The 26,826-nt window shown below is 49.2% G+C and overlaps 1 protein-coding gene across 5 annotated transcripts in view; it reads left to right on the plus strand.

Annotated features, from left to right (window-relative positions):
• LOC140395261 (rabphilin-3A-like) overlaps positions 1-26,826 on the plus strand; it is a 545,215-nt gene that overhangs the window by 154,992 nt on the left and 363,397 nt on the right. For all 5 annotated transcript variants that reach the window (XM_072482954.1, XM_072482865.1, XM_072483205.1 and 2 more), the window contains one exon: positions 15,509-15,614. In XM_072482954.1, coding sequence (XP_072339055.1) covers positions 15,538-15,614 — 77 coding nt within the window. In that variant the 5' untranslated portion in view covers positions 15,509-15,537. The remainder of the gene's footprint in view (positions 1-15,508; positions 15,615-26,826) is intronic.

Consider the following 26,826-nt stretch of genomic DNA (forward strand, 5'->3'; position numbering starts at 1 on the left):
GGTTTATGGGCCGAATGTAGACTCCTTTCAGCATGGCGAGCGCCGTCGGGAAATCCTCCGCGTCTTCGATGAGCGTGTAGATCTCCGGGCTCACCCTGGAATGCAGGACCTGCATTTTCTGATCTTCCGTGGTCCGGCCGGGGGCCGTTCGAAGGTAACCGTCGAAGCATGCTAGCCAGTGTTTAAACACGGCCGCCGAGTTTGCTGCATGGGGGCTGATTCGCAGACACTCCGGGGTGATCCGGAGCTCCATAGTCTTTTAAGCTTGCTTAATAAATTGTAGCGCAACAATTACTCACTCAAGTCGAGAAGAGATGAAATCAATCGAGGCTTTATTAAGCAAGACTTGTTCCCAGCAGCTCAGTTACAGAATGCGGCTGCTGGGAGAACTCGCGCTCTTATACTCCGCCTTCAGGGCGGAGCCTGTGGGCGGCAGATCCAACCAGGACCAGGGAGCTGTCAGCTAATAGCCTCTCGGCTTCACAGGTACCTTACTACCCCTAATACATACCACCACACTCTGCAACTGGCTTCGCTGATGCTGATACTAAATGACAATACTGCAAAATGTCTTCCAGTTGCCAATCTTTTTGCCTTGATTCGTATAAAACACTAAAATATGAATTTTTCTACTTTTCTATCACTAACGTTTGTTGTTTGGTGGGAAAGGGGGTATCTAGGATAGAAGGTCATGATTATTAGGGTCGCATGCAAACATTTCCAGTCATTCATTAAAAAAATATATATGTTTATTCAAATTTTTCCAACAATTTTTATAACAAACAAACTGCTGGGAAACAACCTGAACGAAAAGAAGAAAGAACACAAACATCACAATCAAAAATAATAAACTACTGATACATTGGGTTTCTCCCACACATATTAACCCCCCCATATAACATTCAAAAGTACCCTTGGGGAAACGCCCCCCCCCCCAACCCGCCCAGATACCCCCCCCGACAGAGACCCCCCCCCGACCCCACCCCCCGGGTTGCTGCTGCTGCTGACCTCCTCCTAGCGCTCCGCGAGATAGTCTAGGAACGGTTGCCACCGCCTGAAGAACCCCTGCACAGACCCTCGTAAGGCAAACTTTATCCTCTCCAACTTAATGAACTCTGCCATGTCATTTATCCAGGCTTCCACACTGGGGGGCTTCGCGTCATTCCATAATAACAAGATCCTCCGCCGGGCTACCAGGGACGCAGGATACCGGCCTCTTTCGCTTCCTGCACTCCCGGCTCGTCCGTTACCCCAAATAATGCCAACCCCCAACTCAGCTTGACCTGGGCTTTCACCACCTTGGACATAGTCCTCGCGAAACCCCTCCAAAACCCCTCCAGTGCCGGGCACGACAAGAACATGTCGACATGATTCGCCGGACTTCCCGAGCACCTCCTACATCTGTCCTCCACCCCAAAGAACCTACTCATTCTCGCCCCTGTCATATGCGCTCTGTGAGTAACCTTGAATTGTATTATGCTGAGCCTGGCGCAAGAGGAAGAGGAGTTAATTCTACTCAGGGCATCAGCCCACAGACCCTCATCAATCTCCTCCCGAAGCTCCTCCTCCCACTTGCCCTTTAGCTCCTCTACCGAAACCTCCTCCTCTACTTTCATCTCTTGATAGATCGCCAAAACCTTGCCTTCTCCGAGCCATACACCCAAAATCACCCTGTCCTGAATCCTCTGTGCCAGGAGCAACGGAAAGTCCCTCACCTGCCGCCTCACAAACGCCCTCACTTGCATATACCTGAACGCATTTCCCGGGGGTAACCCAAACTTCTCCTCCAGCGCCCCTAGGCTCGCAAAAGTCCCATCTTATAAACAGGTCCCCCATTCTTCTGATCCCTGCCTGATGCCAGCTCCGAAACCCCCCATCCATCATTCCCGGGACAAACCGATGGTTCTCCCGAATCGGGGACCAAACCGAGGCTCCCAGCTCGCCCCTATGCCGTCTCCACTGCCCCCAGATCTTCAACGTTGCCGCCACCACCGGACTCATGGTGTGCCTTGTCGGCGAGAGCGGCAGCGGTGCCGTCACCAGTGCCCTCAGGCTCGTGCCCCTGCAGGACGCCATCTCCAACCTCTTCCACGCCGCCCCCTCTCCCTCTGCTACCCACTTACGGATCATCGCCACGTTGGCTGCCCAATAGTAGCCGCACAGATTCGGCAGTGCCAGCCCTCCCTGTCCCTGCTACGCTCCAGAAACACCCTCTTTACCCTCGGGGTCTTATTTGTCCACACGAAACCCATGATGCTCCTACCTACCCATTTAAAAAAGGCCTTGGTAATCATAATGGCAAGGCACTGGAACACAAAGAGAAACCTCGGGAGGACCATCATTTTCACCGACTGTACCCTGCCCGCTAGCGAGAGTGGCAGCACATCCCATCTTTTGAAATCCTCCTCCATCTGCTCCACCAACCGCGTCAAATTGAGCTTGTGCAGGGCCCCCCAGCTCCCAGCCACCTGGATCTCTAAGTACCGAAAGCTCCTTTCCGCCCTCTTCAACGGCAGGTCGTCTCTCCCCCTTCCCTCGTCCCCTGGATGCACCACAAAGAGCTCACTTTTCCCTACGTTGAGCTTATAGCCCGAGAAGTCCCCAAACTCCCTTAGGATCCGCATGACCTCCACCATCCCCTCCACTGGATCTGCCACATACAGCAACAGGTCATCCGAATACAGCGACACCCGATGTTTCTCTCCCCCTCGGACCAACCCCCTCCATTTCCTGGACTCCCTTAGTGCCATGACCAAAGGCTCAATTGCCAATGCAAACTACAAGGGTGACAGGGGGCACCCCTGCCTCGTCCCTCGGTACAGCCGAAAGTACTCCGACCTCCGCCGATTTGTAGCCACACTCGCCACCGGGGCTCTATATAGGAGCCTGACCCAACTGATAAACCCCTCCCCGAACCCAAACCTCCGCAACACTTCCCAGAGATACTCCCACTCCACCCGGTCGAAGGCCTTTTCCGCGTCCATAGCTGCCACTACCTCCACCTCTCCCTCCACCGATGGCATCATAATCACGTTGAGGAGCCTCCGCACATTGGTGTTTAGTTGCCTGCCCTTTACAAATCCCGTCTGGTCCTCGTGAATCACCCCAGGGACACAGTCCTCAATTCTCGTGGCCAGCACTTTTGCCAGCAACTTAGCATCCACATTGAGGAGCGAGATCGATCTATACGACCCACTTGCAGTGGGCCCTTCTCCTGCTTCAGAATCAGCGCGATCAGCGCCCCGGACATTGTCGGGGGCAGGGTCCCCCCCCCCTCCCTTGCCTCATCTCCCCCACCAAACTCTCCCTCTCTCTGCCATCTCTTTTCTCCCTGTGGACCCTGATGGAGATTAACTCTCCCCTGACCACCGTCTTCAGCGCCTCCCAGACTACCCCCACCTGCACCTCTCCGTTATCATTGGCCTCCAAGTATCTCTCAATGCACCCCCGCACCCTCCCGCACACCTCCTCATCCGCCAGTAATCCCACATCCAGACGCCACAGCGGGCGCTGGTCCCTCTCCTCCCCCAACTCCAGCTCCACGCAGTGCGGGGCGTGGTCTGAGATGGCTATGGCCGAATACTCAGTTCCTTCCACTTTCGGGATTAGCGCCCTACTCAAAACAAAAAAATCTATCCGGGAGTAGGCTCTATGTACATGGGAAAAGAATGAGAATTCCCTGGCCAGGGGCCTCGCAAACCTCCATGGATCCACTCCCCCATCTGGTCCATAAAGGCCCTAAGCACCTTGGCCACATCCGGCCTCTTCCCCGTCTTGGATCTGGAGCGATCTAATGCTGGATCCAGCACCGTGTTGAAATCCCCACCCATTATCAAGCTTCCTGCCTCCAGGTCCGGAATCCGACCCAGCATGCGCTTCATAAATCCCGCATGATCCCAGTTCGGGGCATATACGTTTACCAGTACCACCCACACCCCCTGCAACCTACCGCTCACCATCACATATCGACCTCCATTATCCACTACAATATTCTTGGCCTCAAACGACATCCGCTTCCCCACCAGTATTGCAACCCCTCTGTTCTTCACATCCAGCCCCGAATGGAATACCTGTCCTACCCATCCCTTTCTCAACCTGACCTGGTCTGCCACCTTCAAATGTGTCTCCTGAAGCATGACCACGTCTGCCTTCAGTCCCTTTAAGTGTGCGAACACTCGGGCCCTCTTAACCGGCCCATTCAGGCCCCTCACATTCCAAGTTATCAGCCGGATTAGGGGGCTTCTCACCGCCCCTCCCCTGCCGACGAGCCATCTCCTTTTCGAGGCCAGTCACGTGCCCGCGCCTCCCGCACCCTCCAGTCCCCCAGACGGTGGACCCCCGCCCCGACCACCTCTCCTATTTCCAGTTCCCCATTGGCCAATGCAGCAGCAACCCTATACCCCCCTCTTCCCCCCCCTCCCCCCCCCCCACCCCCCTCCCCCCTCCCGCTAGATCCATATCTAGCTCTTTTGCTCCCCCCATAACACTCCCGTAAGTCAGCTGACTCCTGCTGACCCCGGCCCTTCCCATCGACCCCCCCAGTGTGGGAATCACCCGTCCCCTTCAGTCAGTGTGCGCTCCTCCGACCCCCACCGCCGTCCTTCCCTAGCACGGGAAAAAGCCCGCACTTTCCTGAGCCGGCCCCGCCCCCTCTGGTGCAGCTCCTTTTGCGGCCTTATCTCAATTCCCCCATCCCCGGGCCTCCCCTCCCTCCAACACTGGCACCCACACTCTCCCACAGCCTCCCCATCAAATCCCTTCACCCATCCCCATCCAGCACCCAACCAAGCGAAAATTCCCTACACGTAGTTAAAACCATATATACAGCAGACATCCCCCCCCCCCACAACCGCAGACCCTCAATTTGCGTCCAACTTTTCAGTCTGTATAAAGCTCCAAGCCTCCTCAGGCGTTTCGAAATAGTGGTGCCGATCTCGGAATGTGACCCACAATCGCGCTGGCTGCAGCATACCGAACTTCACCCCCTTCCGATGAAATGAAAACTGAAAATCGCTTATTGTCACAAGTAGGCTTCAATGAAGTTACTGTGAAAAGCCCCTAGTCGCCACATACCGGCACCTGTTCGGGGAGGCTGGTACGGGAATTGAACCGTGCTGCTGGCCTGCCTTGGTCTGCTTTCAAAGCCAGCGATTTAGCACAGTGTGCTAAACCAGCCCCAGATGGAGCACAGCTTTGGCCCGATTAAAGCCAGCTCTCTTCTTGGCCACCTCTGCACTCCAGTCCTGGGAGATTCGGATCTCCGTGTTCTCCCACCTGCTGCTCCGCTCTTTCTTGGCCCATCTCAGGACACACTCTCTATCCATAAAGCGGTGGAACCTCACCACTACAGCCCTTGGCGGCTCGTTGGTCTTGGGTCTCCTTGCCAGGACCTGATGAGCGCCATCTAGCTCCAGGGGGCTCAGGAAGGCTCCCGCGCCCATCAGCGAATTGAGCATCGTGCTCATATATGCCCCGGCATCGGGCCCCTCAATCCAAAGACCCAGAATCCAAAGATTCGTCCTCATCGACCTATTCTCCAGGTCCTCAAATCTTTCCGCCCACCTCTTGTGCAGTGCCTCGTGTGCCTCCACCTTCACCGCCAGGCCCAAGATCTCATCCTCGTTCTCCGAGGTCTTTTGTCGCACCTCCCGGATCGCCGCCCCCTGGGCCCTCTGGGTCTCCACTAGCTTCTCAATCGCCGCCTTCATTGGCGCCAGCATTTCTGTCTTCAGCTCCTCAAAGCAGCGTCTAAGAAACCCCTGCTCCTCCTGTGACCACTGCGCCCATGCTGCTTGGTCTCCATCTGGCTTTTTCTCCCTCGTCACTTTTCGCTGCTCCAAGATCCCTTTTTTCTCCGCTCCACTCCTGGTCCAATCCATACACGGTCGGGGGGACCTTTCTGTCACCTTCCCACACTGGAAGCCGTCGAACAAGTGCCGTTGGGGCCCCTCTAGAGAGCCCTAAAGTCCGTTCCCGGCGGGAGCTGCCGAACGTGCGACCTATTCAGGCATGGCTGCAACCGGAAGTCTTTCCAGTCATTCATATGCACATCGTGGGGGCAAATATTTGAGTGCAGGTCAAGTAATGGGATCCTATGGATAAGTGGCATATGATGCCAGGTGGCATCTGGCGAGGAGGATGAGGAGAGGATATCCAGGGGCACTGATGGCAAGAGGAAATTGTGATCTCAGAATGTGTTGTAATGTTGCTGATTGCCTATATTAATATCATAGAATCATAGAATTATCAGTGCAGAAGGAGGCCTTCGGCCCATCGAGTCTGCACCGGCTCTTGGAAAGAGCACCCTACCCAAAGTCAACACCTCCACCCTACCCCCATAACCCAGTAACCCCACCCAACACTAAGGGCAATTTTGGACACTAAGGGCAATTTTATCATGGCCAATCCACCTAACCTGCACATCTTTGGACTGTGGGAGGAAACCGGAGCACCCGGAGGAAACCCACGCACACTCAGGGAGGATGTGCAGACTCCGCACAGACAGTGACCCAAGCCGGAATCGAACCTGGGACCCTGGAGCTGTGAAGCAATTGTGCTATCCACAAGGCTACCGTGCTGCCCATATTGCAGCAAGCTCCCTCTAGAAAAAACAGGCGCAATTTTCCAAGTGCTGGATCAGCCGAGAAAATAAGTGCGCTGGTTTCACAGCTAATGTTTGTAGCCAGATCAAAGAGTACTCTGTGCAATTTCAAAGTGCTGGCAAGGATTACATAGCCGGCTGGCGGGGCGGCGGGGGGAGGGGGAGGGGACTAAATTTGCCGCAAAAGCCAGACGGCACTGTTTTTAAAGGGCGCCCTAATCTAATATGAAGTTAAAGGCCCTCCTCTCCCATTATAGCCCCCTCACCCCCACCAATACAGGTGCCACCCCCCCTCCCCCCCACATCCTCCCCACCAATACAGATATGCCCTCACCCCCACCAATACAGGCATGCCCCCCTCACCCCCACCAATACAGGCATGCCCCCTTCACCCCCACCAATCCAGGCATGCCCCCCTCACCCCCACCAATCCAGGCATGCCCCCCTCACCCCCACCTATGCAGGCATGCCCTCCCTCACCCCCACCAATACAGACATGCCCCCTCACCCCCACCAATACAGGCATACCCCCCTCACTCCCACCAATACAGGCATGCCCCCCTCACCCCCACCAATACAGGCATGCCCCCCCTCATCCCACCAATACAGGCATGCCCCCCTCACCCCCACCAATCCAGGCATGCCCCCCTCACCCCCACCAATACAGGCATGCCCCCCCTCATCCCACCTATGCAGGCATGCCCCCCTCACCCCACCAATTCAGGCATGCCCCCCTCACCCCCACCAATGCAGGCATGCCCCCCCTCATCCCACCAATACAGGCATGGCCCCCCCTCACCCCCACCAATCCAGGCATGCCCCCGTCACCCCCACCAATACAGGCATGCCCCCCTCACTCCCACCAATACAGGCATGCCCCCCTCACCCCCACCAATCCAGGCATGCCCCCCTCACCCCCACCAATCCAGGCATGCCCCCCTCACCCCACCAATTCAGGCATGCCCCCCTCACCCCCACCTATGCAGGCATGCCCTCCCTCACCCCCACCAATACAGACATGCCCCCCTCACCCCCACCAATACAGACATGGCCCCTCACCCCCACCAATCCAGGCATGCCCCCCCTCACTCCCACCAATGCAGGCATTCCCCCTCAGCCCCATCAATGCAGGTGTACCACCCCTCACTCCCACCAATGCAGGTGTACCACACCTCACCCCCCTCACCAATGAAGGCATTCCCCTCCCCCCACCAATATGGGTATCCCCCCTTACCCCCACCAATACAGGCATGCCCCCCTCACCCCCACCAATACAGGCATGCCCCCCTCACCCCCACCAATACAGGCATGCCCCCCTCACCCCCACCAATGCATGCAAACTCACCCTCCACCACCTTTGCTGTGCCCCCACATATTATGGGAAGCTCCCAATGGGGTTCCCTGAAGGCTCTGCCCCTGGCAGTGCCAACCTGGCGAGCACTGCCCAGCCATGTCCCACACCACCCAGGGGCTATACCACCCTCCAAGTACCTGGCGAGGTCAACGCAACAGTTTTCTTTTTTTGGAAAGCTCTAGTAATACCAGCATATCTGCCAGCGTTACATCATACCGGAGGTGGGCATATGGCGAACCCGTAAAGCCATTTTCAGAATATTACAATGCACTTAAACCTGTTTACACCACCAGCAGGGGGCGCAAAGGATCTTAAAATGAGATCTCACTGGCGCAAATCCCATTATGGCCCTGTCTGTCCAATTAGCGACCGTAACAGGATTGCGTCCACGGCTAACGAGCCGGAAAACCACCCCAACCATCTCACAATAAATCTCCATCACCCAAGTGTGTCCCATAGTTGTCAGCTTTCCTTTATCTTCGTCCTCCTGTTTTCTTCCGTTTGCTCAGTTTATCTGCCCCCTCAGTATTGAAGGTGGGCAGTCCTGTGTCTGGACTCTCTCACTTCCTGCTTCAACAGAACAATCCAGTTGAACACTTCAGGGCAAATCTCTAATGTTCTCTTCAACAATTTCTTCCCCTTCCACCCTTCAATGGAGAGAGCGGAGACTCATTCTTGATGGGAGTTGTGTGTAGTACCCTGATGTAAATCAAAGCTACAACTGAGTTTATATCATTGTGGGCCTGTCTGTCCCAGGACTGTGGCAGAGTTGTTCATTTTGCATCATCATCTTCTCTGGCTACCCACAAATAAGGAACAATTGAGCATCCATTGAAATTACATGGCTCATTGTGCCATGAAAAGCAATGAATTATAATAATTTATAACAGGCTCCACTTAATCTGCCCAAGCCAAAACAAACTAATAGTCTGCTGATTTGAATTGTGTTGGCACATCCCATATTGTTGCCAACCTGTAAATGACGGAGAGCCTAATGACTAAATTTCACAATCAAAAGCCTTTGGAATTACTTTGCTGATTAATTTTCCTTTTTATATTTGGTTTTCCTTTCTCCCCTCCAGGTGACAGGATTAATAAATTTACTACACGGCATTCCCCTCATCCATGGCCTACACATGCCGACTGTCTTTTTTCAGACAGCGTGGGAGGTTTGTGCACTAGGCAAGCAACGGTCCCCTTGACACTCAACCGCAATCAGGCGATTCTTGCTCAGCAACAGGCCTTTAGCTGATGGCAGCTCTCACAAGTGACCATTGTTAATCAAGGCCGTGAATACCACTGGAAACATCTCACCAAGTGCCATCTTGATCCTTGCCCAGTGCCCGCTCATGTGCTTAGCAGCGGGAGGAGGTTGACAGCCAGCAGTGGAGAGCAGTTGCCAGGCCCCGTCTGCTGTCATTAGCTGACTAAGCAGAGTCTTGTGATTGGACGAGGGAGCCGGATTGGCTTATTGACACTCTGACACTCACTGAGCCGTTGGCAGCCCACCTTTTCTTGTTTTGTCAATAAACCTCCAAAGACTAATTTGGCAACGCGTCAAGCAGCTTACATGTTGTTTAGATCACCATCTGCTATTGCATCTTACAACCATGCCAACGAGTCATTCAAACAACAGAATTGGTTGACAGTGGAGTCTTCTCACTGCAGTTTGATTTTGTGTAACTATAACTGATGGGATAGCATGCAGAAACGGAGGGAAGTGTGAAAAGGGAACGGGGGCTTCTTCCTTCCTGTCTACACTATGAGCTGCTCAAGCAGCAAGCTTGGGCTGCCGGTGTGGGCGTCAAGTTCACCCCTGGCTAATTGGAATGGGTCCGCGGGAATTTAACACCCGGGCCTCAAGTAAATGTACCAGGTTTGACTTCCGTTTCAACGTGGCCCATAGGCGAGAATCAGACAATTAAGGCAGGAGGTTGTGACACAGGAAGCAGTACATGGCAGTCAGGTAAGTTGATCGCAGTGGAGTGGGTCACAGGGAGTGGGTCACTGGGGATCACGGTCAGTGAAGGAAGGAAGTCTAATGCAGGGGTGGCCTGTAGTTCCCTTGTGGGGCCTTAAACCACTTCTGGGTCTACTCCACCGACACAACATGCCATCCTACGTCTGATTGCGGTTGAGTGTCAAGGGGACCGTTGCTTGCCTAGTGCACAAACCTCCCACACTGTCCGAAAAAAGACAATAGGCATGTGTATGCCATGGATGAGGTGAATGCCATGTAGTAAATTTATTAATCCTGTCACCTGCCCTGTTCTAATTTGTTTAAAATTGGCATGAGAAAACTTTGAACCCAAGTGATTTTTTAAATGTGTTCATGGGATGTGGGTGTCACCGGCTGTCACCCATCCCTAATTGCCCTTGAGGGGGGCAGTTAAGAGTCAACCACATTGCTGTGGGTCTGGAGTCACATGTAGGCCAGACTGGGTAAGGACAGCAGATTTCCTTCCCTGAAGGACACTAGTGAACCAAATGGGTTTTCACGACAATCGTCATCATTCGACTTTTTAATTCCAGATATTTTATTAAGTTTAAATTCCATTATCTGCCATGGTGGGATTCGAACCTGGGTCCCCAGGTCATTATCCTGGGTCTCTAGATTACTAGTCCAGCGACAATACCACTACACCACCGCCTCCCTACAAGAAACTTTGCAGTTTCAACATCGCAATAAATGATAGAGTATAAGAACAGTTGTCAAACTGCTGAGCGGTCCTATTCGAAATGGAAGTGCTTTACAGCAAAAATGTTAAGCAGTGCACTACATTGCTTTGACTGCCTGGAATACGATCCATGGCCAGTGACTTACAGTGCTATTAGTGTTACAAGTAATTACCCTCTTCATCTTTTAACTGCTAAAATGTCAAGATGACAAGAGTTTTTCTTCAGTTTTTGAAACCAAGGTTATTGATGGCAGGATTGTATGTTAGAAAGAATTGTTGTTCAATCACACATGAAGATTTAATCACAAAGTGACACTTTTTTTTTTATTCCTGTAGTTTTTCTGTCAAAACAATCTTGCCAAAAACACTTGTTTAGAAACTTGAGATTTTCTTTTGTACTAAAACAAGGTTTAGGGGAAGTGAAGATTTAGTTGTGTAGACAGCTGTCAAAAATCTTCTGGTGAAATAGTGAGAGTGCTGAGGCTCTTGTCCAATATCCCTTGATTTAAATGGTCTTTAAGTCCCAAATGCGCTTTGCTTCAATTGTATTGGGTCCATCATTCTTTGGTTTGGCAATCTTTTTTTTTTAAATTTAGAGTACCCAATTAATTTTTTCCAATTAAGGGGCAATTTAGCATGCTCAATTCACCTACCTTGCACATCTTTGGGTTGTGGGGGGGGAAACCCACGCAAACACGGGGAGAATGTGCAAACTCCACACGGACTGTGACCCAGAGCCAGGATCGAACCTGGGACCTCGGCGTCGTGAGACTGCAGGGCTAACCCACTGCGCCACCGTGCTGCCCTGGTTTGGCAATCTTTAGGTTCAACGCTGTTTTGTTGCAGCTACCTTGAAGTCCAACATGGGTTTACCCCCCCACAAATATACACACTCACAGCTAAGCAACAGGGCAGGAGAACTGTACCCACAATCAGTACCCTCTCATAATCAGGGGTATGTGTCAAGGCACGTTGAGGACCTGGGGCTTGGATCTTCTAACTATCTCTATAATCCTGCCACTGACTCATTCCCAACAGTTAGAACTATCCAGAAAACAGGAAATTGAAGGCACAGGGAACAGGAAAATTCAGAGAATTCAGAACGTCCAATTGGGACTTGTGGGAGGAAACCTGAGCACCCGGAGGAAACCCACGCAGACACGGGGAGAACATGCAGACTCTGCACAGACAGTGACCCAAGCTGGGAATCGAACCTGGGACTGTGAAGCAACAGTGCTAACCACTGTGCTACAATGCTTCCCTAGATTAGTCTCGGTGCAGAAATGAGGGTGTGTTGCATTGTTGGACATATCTTTCTGATCAGACATAAAGGATTTTGTGGCGCTATTTGTAAGCGAGTAGTGAGTTCTTCCACTGTCTAATCAATATTTCTCCCTTAAACCAATATCACTGAAGGGGAATAAACAGAAGGTGTGTTCATTTGCTATTTTTGGGCCCTTGCTGTGTGCTTTTCTCTCACTTCCATTCACATAATAACAAAGGCTGCACTTCAGATGAAACCAATTACACGGGACATTCTGAGGGCATGATTAGGTGCTATTTAAATGCAAGCTCTTTTATTACTTCTTTTCCCGCTGTGTACAACATGAATTTCTCTGGAGATTTGGAACCTATTAGAGAGATTTACTTTCCTGATTTGATACTGGGAATTGAATGCAGTCGAGGATTGAAGTCAATCTCAGCATTAGCTGTATTGGTTAGTAATGTTCTGGGCTGCGGATCTCTCACTCTTTCTTTAAAATGTATCCGGTGGGACTGAGATGACCCATTCAGACAGGGAGATGGAAATCTTCTTAGGATGATGATTTGTCTCCAGTGCCATTTTTAAAAATCAGACTGGACCATCGCTATAAAGTGGTTTTATGACATACATTTTGCTTGGTTCGTTTTTTTTCCCCCCTGACGTTTATGGGCAAAATAAATCGGGCGATGTGAATGCCTCAATCATTGTCACTGACCTGCTATTTGAGTGCTGGATACATAGTGTCCTAGTGAGATTAACTGTGGAGAAATCTTAATGGCCATCAATTATACATAGAGTTTAAAATTCTTGGGAGTGAGTAATAAGACGTGTCAAAAGTTTCCTCAGGAAATGAAATGGTTTGGGTGGAATCCAAGTCGAAGCAGATTGTTCAAGAACTGCGGAAGGAACAATGCTGAGGGATTGATTGACTGGTCACCCAACTGGCATCATTAAACCTAAGAGCAGAGATCAAATGGCTTTTAGACAAGCCTTGTGCTGAAATAAAAGCTTTGTATTCTCTATTAGTTGTAATTGTTACGTATTGCATCCTCAATATAATCTAAACCTTACTAATGACAGCTGAGAATACTGTTGGCTTTAAATTGATGAAAAAGCTTTTTTGGTATATCCATTAGAGAATACTACAGTTACAGATGAGGGGAAAGTAATATAAAAATTATTTGTTTCCGGTCATGAAACAGAATTATTAAAGATTGAAGAATTAAATGTACGAATCAGTCATGAATTTGAATTTCTTTTCTACTTGTAAAGCCTACTGGATGTCAGCTTTCATGTCAATAATGATCTGTTTCAGTAACCTGTCCACAACCTGAGTTTCACACGCTCGGGCTCAATTTTGCACCCTCTCTTCTGGATTTTGGCAGTCAAGACTTTCCTGCACAAAAGTCTTCTACCTAAACTACATGGATAGGATGGGTATTACACGGATAGGACGGATATAGAGGGATACGGCACTAGGAAGTGCTGAGGGTTTTGGCCAAGGGTGGTATTATGACCGGTACAGGCTTGGAGGGCCGAAGGGCCTGTTCCTGTGCTGTATTGTTCTTTGTTCATTGAAGTCTACATATCCAATAGATTGCCTTATTTCCTATTAAATGTTTCAACCCAATTGACATTCACCCGAGCTTCACCCTCAGGCCCTCTCTTTTTCTTCCCTTAATTTCACTCCTGGGCATAACTCCCACTTCACACTCTGGTCCTTCCCCTCAAATCAGTACCCCTTGGCCTGATGAACCAGAACTCTCATCTCGAGAGGAGGAAAGGTGCGTTAGATGTAGAAATAATGTCGGAATTAAAGTGAGCTGACTACTTAGGAAACTTGACCGTCCCAATACAGGCTGGTTTTGATTGTTGAGTGCAGGGTATGGAGAGTCTTGTGAAACCAACATCTTAGCTGTGATCTAACGGCGCCGTTAACTGCAGGGCCAAATCCCGTAATGGCCGCTAAGTCTCGCAAGAGGTCAAAAACAGGATTTGCGCTGGAAGGATTTGAGTTTCAGATTGTCCCTCTCCCCCTCCGATAACAAAATCAGGTTCATGTCCAGGCAGGACACGAGCTTGATTGGAATATATTACAATCAATTTAAATCCAATTATAGGGCTCTAACGCCGTTACTTCTGCCACTCCACATCGTCCCACCCAGCCGCTGTGATGTCATGCCGGCGCAAATCACTGCTAGCTTTCGAAACAAAAAGGTGTTATGATGACCATGCTGGGGGCACACAGGTAAACATAGCCCCTGGGTGGTGAGGGACATGGCTGGGCAGTGCTCTGATACTGCCCCGGCACCCTGGCATTGCCAGTTTTGCCATGCCAGGTTTGCGGGGCTAGGTTTGCAGTGACAGGGTGGGTCCGCCCTGTCGTGAACACCGCCCAGTCCATCACACGAACCTGCCTCCCATCCATTGACTCCAACTACACCTCCCGCTGCGTGGGGAAAGCGGGCAGCATAATCAAAGATCCCTCCCACCCGGCTTACTCACTCTTCCAACTTCTTCCATTGGGCAGGAGATACAGAAGTCTGAGAACACGCACAAACAGACTCAAAAACAGCTTCTTCCCCACTGTCACCAGACTCCTAAATGACCCTCTTATGGACTGATTTCATTAACACTACACCCTGTATGCTTCATCCGATGCCAGTGCTTATGTAGTTACATTGTATATGTTGTGTTGCCCTATTATGTATTTTCTTTTATTCCCTTTTCTTCTCATGTACTTAATGATCTGTTGAGCTGCTCGCAGAAAAATACTTTTCACTGTACCTCGGTACACGTGACAATAAGCAAATCCAATCCAATCCAATCCTCTGGGGAGCCCCATTGGAGGGGTTCCCTATGAGTGGTGGAGGGGGGGGGGGCGCATGCCCCAATGCTTGTGAGGGGGAGGGAGTAATGCCTGTGAGGGAAATGCCCTGATAACTTGCATGGGGGGAGAGAATGCCCCCGATACTGCCGTGGTGGGGCGGGGGTCACCCCGATGCTTGTGGGGGGTAGGGATCTCTGTGTCCATGGGGGGTGCGGAATGTGGAGGGAGTATATTTTCAGTGCTGCTCAGGGCAGCCCTTAAAGATGGCACCCGGTCTCCGTGGAGCTGGCTGTGCCAGCCCCATCAGGCCTCACCCTGCCAGGGTGATGGTGTAAACCATGCCCCCCTACTGAGCACCAGAAAATCTGGATGAAATGTGGCTGTGCATCTGGAGATGACAAATTTTGGTTACATTTTACCTCTTAAATCTATTTCAGATTAGAGCGGCATGGTGGCACAGTGGTTAGCACTGCTGCCTCAAGGACCCGGATTTGATCCCGGCCCTGCGTCACTGTCCGTGTGGAGTTTGTACATTCTCCCCATGTCTGCGTGGGTCTCACCCCCACAACCCAAAAATGATGTGCAGTCTAAGTGGATTGGCCACGCTAAATTGCCCCTTAATTGGGAAAAAAAAGAACTGGTTATTCTGAATTTATTATAAAAAATCTAATTCTGATTTCAGAATTCCCGCAGTTAAACTTGGACTAACAGTGTTGTGTTGCAACTCGACACAAGTCGGATTACTTCAGAACTAACCTCTTGCTTTGTTTTGTTTCTGTAGACTCTGCTTCCTTTTAGCTGTTGCCAGCCATGACGAACACGGTATTTGGGAACAATACTGAGCGTTGGGTCTGCCCTAATGATCGCCAGCTCGCTCTCAGAGCGAAGTAAGCAAAAATATTCTCTTCTAATTTTGACTGTAATAAAGTGCATGTGGAAGCCTTGCAGTATGACAACAGAAAAAATAATTCCCCGTCATGCCTGTTTTTGCATGCTCAGTCATATTCAGTTGCATCGTAATAGGGGCTAACTTATTGAAACCCACGGAGACTCCATGAACAATCCATTACAGGTGTTCTGCTGCAAGCCATTATCACCACACTGCTCCCCACAGTCTCCCAGTCCCATGGAGATTCATGCATTTTTCACCAATTATCTTGGGCACTGAATCCATTTCTTCAGCAGCCTGGTAGCATAGTGGTTAGCACCGTGGCTTCACAGCGCCTGGGTCCCATGTTCGATTCCCTGCTGGGGCACTGTCTGTGCGGCGTCTGCACGTTCGCCCCGTGTCTGCATGGATTTCCTCCGGGTGCTCCGGATTCCTTGCATAGTCCAAGATTAGGTGGATTGGCCTTGCTAAATTGCCGTAGGTGTCCAAAAAAGGTTAGATGGGGTTATTGGCTTAAGTGGGTCGGTGCCGACTCGATGGGCCAAATGGCCTCCTTCTGCACTGTATGTTCTATCTTCCACTGTCTCCAATTTTTGCTTTGCCGCTTTACTCGTAGCCAGTGACTAACAATTACTGAGAAAACCTTCTATATCATCTGCCGGTACAGGAAACGGTGACGTTCTGCAGGCTGTGTGTGTTGAGTATATCTTTTAAATCAACATCGAATGTACGTCTGCCATCCATGTTGAAGGCAGAACTGCAGGTGTAGCAAATTGTCAGTAACAGTGTGGATTCTGCCAACTCTGAACTGGTCTGAACTTAACGAGCAGTGGCAACAGTAGAATAATTGTGGCCTCACTAGGCTGGTATCCGCACTGAGTTCTGGGGGTAGCTTGGAGACAGAAGAATATTGAAACCTGGCGACCTGGCCAGAATACCTGGCTGAGGAATTTGGTAACTGAGCTCAGTGACATTAAAGATCCCGGGTCAGCTGCTTCATCAGATTCCAATCGTAAATTTGGGTACAGGTTATCCTACATGCCTGAGTTACTGGGCAAATGTGCCCCTTAAGACACTGGGCACCGTAGATTTCCTGAGACGCCAGGCACAGAGTGCATGAGATTTCTGGGACACCACACAAGGGAGGCAAACATTTCTTAATGTTACTCTGCCACTAGTCTCTGGGAGTGCAGTGAGCAGCCTGCATCAAATTCATTATTCCTCAACATTTGAGGCAAGTAAATTTCCAAACCTTGGAGGAAGGTTGCTGCTCCGCCCTTGAAAGACATGGATTCAAGTTTGATTCACCTCTCCTTTAATTAGAGTGAATACAGAAGTCATTTTAGAAATCTAAGCCAAAGAATTGCTCCTGTTGGTATTAGCAGACCAACCATTAATTCAAAAGGCATTAGTTTGTCCACTATTTTAATGCAGGTGGAAATCTATGAATTTGGCTGTAATCTTTCACTAATTAGTCCCATTCTTGTGGCACAGCAAGGCTATCGACATTCATACCTTTCTGGTGCCTCCATTTTAAACAACGTCGGCATGACAATAAATGTAGCCATGCATGCTCAGTAAGCAGTTTTGTATCTACAGTCGTACGCATCATGTGTCAACACAGCATGGTTTTAAATTTTGTCACGTGCATTCAGTGTTGCATGATCCCATTTAATTTAATGGATGGATGCACTACATGGAGATTAACAAGTACTGGATCTGTGATTTCTGTTTTGGGGTTGAGTAAAAGTCTGTGAGATGTAAAAAGACGCAACAAATAGGTTTGCTGTTTGGAGCATTTGGTTTGAAGCAATGTTGCTGTCAAATTTACCTTGAATAACGCCTTTTTTAATTGTTCGACAGACAGCGGCCAGAGGAATTGTAGACAAATGCATTTTAAAGAGATGTTGGCACTGGGGGAAATGGCTAAAGTCGAGGTGGCATCGGGCTGGGAGAGATGCTGCTGTAATGTCATAGAGGGTGCCCTGGGCATGCAGATAACCCCGTTCCTTGGGATTTGGAATGAGACCCCTCTGATCTGGAACTAGGGAGGGTGGTGGTGTCGACTCCACTGCACTTTCACCAGCTGAGTGGGTCTCCCACAAAACCCTCTGAGAACGGGATGCGGATTTGAGTAAGATTCCACCAGAATATTGTGCAGATTTTTGTTGTTGAAAACACTGCAGATCTCAGCGGGGGCAGACATTGCGAATATATCGTAGATAAATTTGTTAACATGCTGAGAGGATTGGTGCGATGTTTCCTGGTCTTGCGGAAGGCAGGCTGAATTGCTGAAGTACTGAGATCAAGACTTGCTGCTGGCGGCGCTCAGTTTGTAAATTCAATTTTGATTCCTTCCTTCGTAATAAAGTACAAGCTGGGCTGTCGAGATAAGCCGGTGTCAGTTCTGAACTGATGGCTGTGATTTAAAAAAAAAAAACTGGGCTTTTACTCAACCTGATGAACTCGTAAATATTAAAATGCTGCAGGAAACCCGTGACCTGGTGTGAACTGGAATTTTATTTTTAATTTTTCATTTTCTTTCTTTGCTTAATCCTCTACGTAGTGAGAAGGAACAGTAAGTAATCTTTCTTCTCTCTTGCTCTATGTCACTCTTGGTTACCTTTCTTGTACTTAAATAATAAATACATTAAAACAAATGTTGAGAATGTGTTAAAGCAGACTGGGAACCTGGCTGTGGGGCTTCTCCCAGGGGTTCAGTGGTCACGTTAAGCTGCTGTTGTCGTACCGAACCATGTTGAATGGGAAGATTGCAAAGTCTGATTGTTTGGTGCTGAAGCAGCTCGGCTCGGCTTCCACATGGGACAAATACCAAAGTTCACATCAGCACCCTGAGTTCCTGGGAGAAGAAGGTTCTTGATCACCAACCAGCCACTCGTGTGGAAAATAATCCAGGACGTCAAGTGAGGGTAGATAGATAGAACTTGCCCCTGGGACGTGAATCGCCTGCCGATCTTTGTTCATACAGGAAGAGTGACTCCTTAGAAGACATGCCCAACCCAACCAGAGCTAGCAGCCTCAAAAGCAAAGAGTAGAAAGCTGCAGTGTAGGGTTGTGGGAAGTTATTAGAATTCCTTTCAATTGGGTTTAGTTCATAAATCACTCCCGATGCTTTAGTCATGTGACGGATCCACCGTTTCCCCCATATCGGGTTATCTTTTTACGATTTAGGAAACCTTCATTTACAGGGCTTGCGACCAGGCCTCCTTTTCGAAGGTTTGGTTAGAGGCTGTGGAGAAATGGTACCACGAGGAAAAATATCATGAGAAAAACCCTCCGCACAATGGGAATCTCCCTGTGGTTAAAAGTTTGTGCTTGAGAAGTTTGAGTCCCCTCTGACTCCTCCCCTCGAGTCGCTCAAATTGCCACAGATTAAGTGGATTTATATGTGATTATTTTTCTCCATTGATCTGCTCCTTTAATGAGTATCTTTGATTTGAATGTATTGATCATTATTGCAATGATTCTTGTCAATGTCACACTGCCTTGAAGGACCATGATCTCCCCATACTGGGTTCGGGTTGTTTTTGCAATAACGTTGTGATGAAAGTTGAGGAATTCAGCTACCAAAATGTTCTGCAGAAATATTTCATTTTGTACAAAAATAGGGGATGGGACAACGGTCTGATACAGCCAAAAAAAATTGTCTCTAGTTTTGTCAGTGTTGCTTATAATATTTGTCATACTGTGTCATCCACAGCACACGGGACAGGGGAATCCCACCTTCCATTCCATGAACAGGAATTGCTTCCCAAGGCTGATTATCTCAATTTCTGACCCATAAAAGAGTCTTGTGCATTTTGGTTGCAGTTTTACGAAAAAAGGAAATTAAGAAATATCAATCATCTAGGTGTACAGCTAGCTCCTCCGCTAATACCTGGAACTTTCTATCGCAAACAATGATGAGTAGCACTTACTCCACAACAGGATATTTAAAGATGACATCTGGGCAATAGTAAGGGATGACATTGGTCCTATGGAGGATAAGGTTGAATCCATTTGGGTGGAAATCAGGAATAGTAAGGTGAAAAAGTTACTGTTAGGAGTAGTCTATAGGCCACCAAGTAGTAACATTATGGTGGGGCAGGCAATAAACAAAGAAATAACGGATGCATGTAGAATTGGTACAGCAGTTATCATGGGGGATTTTAATCTACATGTCGATTGGTTTAACCAGGTCGGTCAAGGCAGCCTTGAGGAGGAGTTAAAATCAAACACTGGTGTTTGTACTTAAACAAAGGAGATTACAATGGGATGAGAGAAGAGCTAGCTAAGGTAGACTGGGAGCACAGACTTAATGGTGAAATAGTGGAGGACCTTCCAAGCAATTTTTCACAGTGCTCAGCAAAGGTTTATACCAACAAAAAGGAAGGACGGCAGAAAGAGGGAAAATCGACTGTGGATATCTAAGGAAATAAGGGAGAGTATCAAATTGAAGAAAAAAGCATACAAAGTGGCAATGATTAGTGGGAGACTAGCGGACTGGGAAATCTTTAGGGGGCAACAGAAAGCTACTAAAAAAGCTATAAAGAAGAGTAAGATAGATTATGAGAGTAAACTTGCTCAGAATATAAAAACAGATAGTAAAAGTTTCAAAAAATATATGAAACAAAAAAGAGAGGCTAAGGTAAATATTGGTCCTTCAGAGGATGAGAAGGGAGATTTAATAATGGGAGATGAAGAAATGGCTGAGGAACTGAACAGGTTTTTTGGGTCGGTCTTCACAGTGGAAGACACAAATAACATGCCAGTGACTGATGGAAATGAGGCTATGATAGGTGAGGACCTTGAGATGATTGTTATCACTAAAGAGGTAGTGATGGGCAAGCTAATGGGGCTAAAGGTAGACAAGTCTCCTGGCCCTGATGGAATGCATTCCAGAGTGCTAAAAGAGATGGCTAGGGAAATTGCAAATGCACTAGTGAAAATTTACCAAAATTCACCAGACTCTGGGGTGGTCCCAGCGGATTAGAAATTAGCAAACGTGACACCACTGTTTAAAAAAGGAGGTAGGCAGAAAGCGGGTAATTATAGGCCAGTTAGCTTAACTTTGGTAGTAGGGAAGATGCTGGAATCTATCATCAAGGAAGAAATAGCGAGGCATCTGAATGGAGATTGTCTCATTGGACAGACGCAGCATGGGTTCATAAAGGGCAGGTCGTGCCTAACTAATTTAGTGGAATTTTTTGAGGACATTACCAGTGCGGCAGATAACGGGGAGCCAATGGATGTGGTATATCTGGATTTCCAGAAAGCTTTTGACAAGGTGCCACACAAAAGGTTGCTGCATACGATAAATATGCATGGCATTATGGGTAAAGTAGTAGCATGGATAGAGGATTGGTTAATTAATAGAAAGAAAAGAGTGGGGATTAATGGGTGTTTCTCTGGTTGGCAATCAGTAGCTAGTGGTGTCCCTCAGGGATCAGTATTGGGCCCACAATTGTTCATACAGATGATTTGGAGTTGGGGACCAAGCGCAACGTGTCCAGGTTTGCAGACGACACTAAGATGAACGGTAAAGCAAAAAGTGCAGAGGATACCGGAAGTCTGCAGAGGGATTTGGATAGGCTAAGTGAATGGGCTAAGGTCTGGCAGATGGAATACAATGTTGACAAATGTGAGGTTATCCATTTTGGTAGGAATAACAGCAAAAGGGATTATTATTTAAATGATAAAATATTAAAACATGCTTCTGTGCAGAGAGACCTGGGTGTGCTAGTGCATGAGTCGCAAAAAGTTGGTTTACAGGTGCAACAGGTGATTAAGAAAGCAAATGGAGTTTTGTCCTTCATTGCTAGAGGGATGGTGTTTAAGACTAGGGAGGTTATGCTGCAATTGTATAAGGTGTTAGTGAGGCCACACCTGGAGTATTGTGTTCAGTTTTGGTCTCCTTACCTGAGAAAGGACGTACTGGCGCTGGAGGGTGTGCAGAGGAGATTCTCTAGGTTAATCCCAGAGTTGAGGGAGTTGGATTACGAGGAGTGGTTGATGGACTGGGACTACTCGTTGGAATTTAGAAGGATGCGGGGGGATCTTATTAAAAACATATAAAATTATGAAGGGAATAGATTGGATAGATGTGGGCAGGTTGTTTCCACTGGCGGGTGAAAGCAGAACTAGGGGCATGGCCTCAAAATAAGGGGAAGTAGATTTAGGACTGAGCTTAGGAGGAACTTCTTCACCCAAAGGGTTGTGAATCTATGGAATTCCTTGCCCAGTGAAGCAGTTGAGGCTCCTTCATTAAATGGATTTACGATAAAGATAGACAGTTTTTGACGAATAAAGGGATTAAGGGTTATGGTGTTCAGGCCGGAAAGTGGAGCTGAGTACATAAAAGATCAGCCATGATCTCATTGAATGGCGGAGCAGGCTCGAGGGGCCAGATGGCCTACTCCTGTTCCTAGTTCTTATGTTCTAACAGAGAGTTTGTGGGAGAGGAGGCAAAGTGCTATGTCTGGGTATTTTCTCATCTGCGGATCATATTCTGATTTACACTTGTGCTGCTTAACACCAACAAATCGTAGAATGACACAGTGATATTTTCAGTCCAAGACTCAACTCACAAAACAGAATTTAAGTGCATCTGTACTATTTTCTTCAGCCCCTCTTTGCAGTGAATTTCACATTCTAGCCCCCTCTCAGAAAAGAGTGTTCTCCTGAATTCCTAATTGGATTTATTAATCTTAATATTTATGACCGCTAGTTTGGTATCTTCCGTCCTATCGAACCTTTTTTACAATCCTAAAGCCCTTGATTGGGTCCTCTCTTCTCTAGAGAGAGGATCCACAGACTGTTTAGTCTAGGTTTTGCCAATCAGTTGTAGTATTACTTTTGCATATCTTTTTTGCCCTCCTTTGATGATTCTACACCCTTTTTATAACATAGAGACCAGGGGCGAGATTCTCCGACCCCCCGCCGGGTCGGAGAATCGCCGGGGGCGAAATTCTCCGGTATCGACGCGATAAAAACGGCACAAATCAGTCGGGCATCGCGCCGCCCCAAAGGTGCGGAATGCTCCGCATCTTGGGGGGCCGAGCCCTTACCATGAGGGGCTATGCCCGCGCCGGACGAATTTCCGCCCCGCCAGCTGGCGGAAAAGGCCTTTGGTGCCCCGCCAGCTAGCGCGGAAATGACATTGCCGGGCGGCGCATGCGCGGGAGCGTCAGCGGCCACTGACGGCATTCCCACGCATGCGCAGTGGAGGGAGTCTCTTCCGCCTCCGCCATGGTGGAGACCGTGGCAAGGGCGGAAGGGAAAGAGTGCCCCCATGGCACAGGCCGTCCGCGGATTGGTGGGGCCCGATCGCGGGCTGGGCCACCGTGGGGGCACCCACCGGGGCCAGATCGCCCCGCGCCCCCCCCAGGACCCCGGAGCCCACCCGCGCCGCCTTGTCCCGCCGGTAAGGTAGGTGGTTTAATCTACGCCGGCGGGACAGGCATTTTAGTGGCGGGACGTCGGCCCATCCGGGCCGGAGAATCACCGGCGTGGCGCGATTCCCGCACCCGCCGAATGTCCGGTGCCGGAGAATTCGGCAACCGGCGGGGGCGGGATTCACGCCAGCCCCCAGCGATTCTCCGACCCGGCGGGGGGTCGGAGAATCTCGCCCGTGAATCCCGCCCCCGCCGGTTGCCGAATTCTCCGGCTGCTAGAATGCCTGTCCCGCTGGCGTGGATTAAACCACCTACCTTACCGGTGGGACAAGGCGGCGCGGGCGGGCTCCGGGGTCCTGGGGGGGGGGCGCGGGGCGATCTGGCCCCGGGGGGTGCCCCCACGGTGGCCTGGCCCGCGATCGGGGCCCACCGATCCATGGGCGGGCCTGTGCCTTGGGGGCACTCCTTCCCTTCCGCCTTTGCCACGGTCTCCACCATGGCGGAGGCGGAAGAGACACCCTCCACAGTGCATGCGCGGGGATGCTGTGAGCGGCCGCTAACGCTCCCGCGCATGCGCCGCCCGGCAATGTCATTTCCGCGCCAACTGGTGGGGCACTTCCGCCAGCTGGCGGGGCGGAAATCAGTCCGGCGCGGGCCTAGCCCCTCAAGGTTAGGGCTGGGACCCCCACGATGCGAAGGATTCCGCACCTCTGGGGCGGCACGTTGCCCGACTGATTTGCGCCATTTTTGGCACCGGTCGGCGGACATCGCGCCGATACCGGAGAATTTCGCCCCAGAACTTAAATTAAAATGTGTTCATAGAGATTTGCAAAATAGTTACTCATTACAGGCTAGATGAGGTGTTAGCCTTGACTCAAAAGAGCCCATTCTCCCCACCAAGTCAAAAGATCATGGGTTCAGGGCTCACTGTTGGATTTGGCCACATAACCTAGATTAGAGTGTGGCATTCCAGCGCAGCATTCATTGAGTTCTACATTACTGGAGATGTTTCGCCTTTCATTGAGATGTTAAACTGAGGCTGCACTGTCCCGAGAAGGCTGGTGCACAATATCCCTTTGCACTATTTAAAGAGGAATTGAGGAGTTCTCCTGCTGCCCTGGCCAGTATTAATCTCTCAACCATCACCAACGCAAAACATTATTTATTCTATTGCTGTTTGTAGGATTTTGCTGTGTGTAAACTAGTTGCCATGTTTGCCTATAAAACAATAGTGACTACACTTCAAAAGTAATCATTTGTCTGTAAAATTTTGTGACACATCCTTGGGGCATGAAAGACACTTCATAAAACTCTTTCCATCAAGAGCAACTTGAGCAGAATGAAACAGAAAGTGAATCTGGCATCCCAACTTGGATGTGACAGTTTTCAGCTGAATGAAGGATTGGCTCAGGATGTATTGCTGCAGGATGGGCAGAAGTGTGTAGTAAGGAGGAGTTTCCATTTCTACATTCATAGGTGCAGTTACCATTACAGAGATGTCATTGTAGAAGAACAAGGGAAGGATTTCCAAGAGTGAATTGGTTGAAATACTTGATTCACAGAAAATGTTCTGTGAAACGCATGTCGTTCAACGGAGTGAGCTACCCTGGACATGATGCAGGAACAATGCACAATGAGGTTCAGGATCAGATTCAGCAGCGGACACTGTGGCTGGTGAGCCATTTGATCCATAAAGACCTTCAGAGTCAATCATCCAATGGGCTCTAAGTAGCAATGAAGGGCATGATTGCTCTAAACCTCATGCTATATGTCCTTCAGGATAACAAGGAGTACTTCACAGAAATAGTAAGAAGTCTTACAACACCAGGTTAAAGTCCAACAGGTTTGTTTCGATGTCACTAGCTTTCGGAGCGCTGCTCCTTCCTCAGGTGAATGAAGAGGTATGTTCCAGAAACATAGATATAGACAGATTCAAAGATGCCAGACAATGCTTGGAATGCGAGCATTAGCAGGTGATTAAATCTTTACAGATCCAGAGATGGGGTAACCCCAGGTTAAAGAGGTGTGAATTGTGTCAAGCCAGGACAGTTGGTAGGATTTCGCAGGCCAGATAGTGGGGGATGAATGTAATGCGACATGAATCCCAGGTCCCGGTTGAGGCCGCACTCATGTGTGCGGAACTTGGCTATAAGTTTCTGCTCGGCGATTCTGCGTTGTCGCGCATCCTGAAGGCCGCCTTGGAGAACGCTTACCCGGAGATCAGAGGCTGAATGCCCTTGACTGCTGAAGTGTTCCCCGACTGGAAGGGAACATTCCTGCCTGCCGATTGTCGCGCGATGTCCAGAAATAGGTCACCTTGTCATTGATATTCAGGAGGTAACTGAAGTTCTAGTTTCTCACATACTTACCCATGGACAGCATAAAACCAGTTAAACTTTTTTCAATTTTAAAAATTCTTTCATGGGATGTGGGTGGCGGCACTTTTTGTTGCCCATCCCTAATTGCCCTTGAGAAGGTGGTGACTAGCTGCCTTCCTGAACTGCTGGAGTTCCAGTATTTTGACCCAGTGACAATGAAGGAACGATGATATATTTTCAAGTCATTTCCAAGGATAGTGGGAGGCTTAGAGGGCAACTTCCAGGTGGTGATGTTTGCATGCATCTGCTGACCTTATCCTTCTAGTTGTTAGAGTTTATGGGTTTGGAATGCTGTTGAATGAATCTTGGTGAATTGCATTTTGTAGATGGTAGACACTGCTGCCACTGTGCATCGATGGTGGACTGAGTGGATATTGAAGGTGGTGCATGGGATGCCGATCAAGTGGGCTGCTTTGTCCTGGATGGTGTTGAGCGTCTTGAGTGTTGTTGGAACTGCATTTATCTAGGAAAGTGAAGTGTATTCCAACACACTCCTGACTTGTGCCTTGTAGATGGTGGACAACACGGTAGCACGGGCAGCACGGTAGCACAGTGGTTAGCACTGTGGCTTCACAGCGCCAGGGCCACAGGTTTGATTCCTGGCTTGGGTCACTGTCTGTGTGGAGTTTACATGTTCTTCCCGTGACTGCGTGGTTTTCCTGGGTGCTCTGGTTTCCTCCCAAAGTCCAAAGATGTGCAGGTTACGTGGATTGGCCATGCTAAATTGCCCTTAGTCCAAAAAAAGGTTAGGTGGGGTTACTGGGTTACGGGGATAGGGTGGAAGTGTGGGGCTTAAGTGGGGTGCTCTTTCCAAGAGCTGGTGCAGACTTGACGGGCCGAATGGCCTCCTTCTGCACTGTAAATTCTATGACAGAATATGAGGAGCCAGGAGGTGAGTTACTCTCTGTAGAATTCCCAGTCTCTGATCTGCTCTTATAATCACGATATTTGTACGGCTCGTGCAGTTAAGTTTCGATCAACATCCTGGGGTTTCAGAAACTGATCTGGACTAGCCATACAAATACTGTGGCTACAAGAGCAGGTTGGAATTCTGCAGAGAGTAACTCATCTCCTGGCTCCACAAAGTCTATCCACCATCTACAAGGTACAGGTCAGGAGTGAGCTGGAATACTCTCCACTTGCCTGGATGAATGCAACTCCAGCAACACTCATGAAGCTGGACACCATCCAGGACAAAGCAGTCACCTGGTGGTGGCTTCCTCCAGTTCAAGTGAACATTGTGGTATTTGTGAGTAAAATTCAACGGCTGAGTTAAACATAAAGGCTTACTCCATAAAAGAAACAATATATATGACAGTAATGAATCTATAAAATAGAGTTTACCAAGTTAGCCTTGAGCCAGTGTTTGAGAGAGTTGTCCATTAAGAAATAAGTTCAATTAACTTCTCTTCATTTATACCCATTTGTTGCCAGAATG

Source organism: Scyliorhinus torazame, chromosome 1 (genome assembly GCF_047496885.1).
Source record: "Scyliorhinus torazame isolate Kashiwa2021f chromosome 1, sScyTor2.1, whole genome shotgun sequence".
Lineage (NCBI taxonomy): Eukaryota > Metazoa > Chordata > Chondrichthyes > Carcharhiniformes > Scyliorhinidae > Scyliorhinus > Scyliorhinus torazame.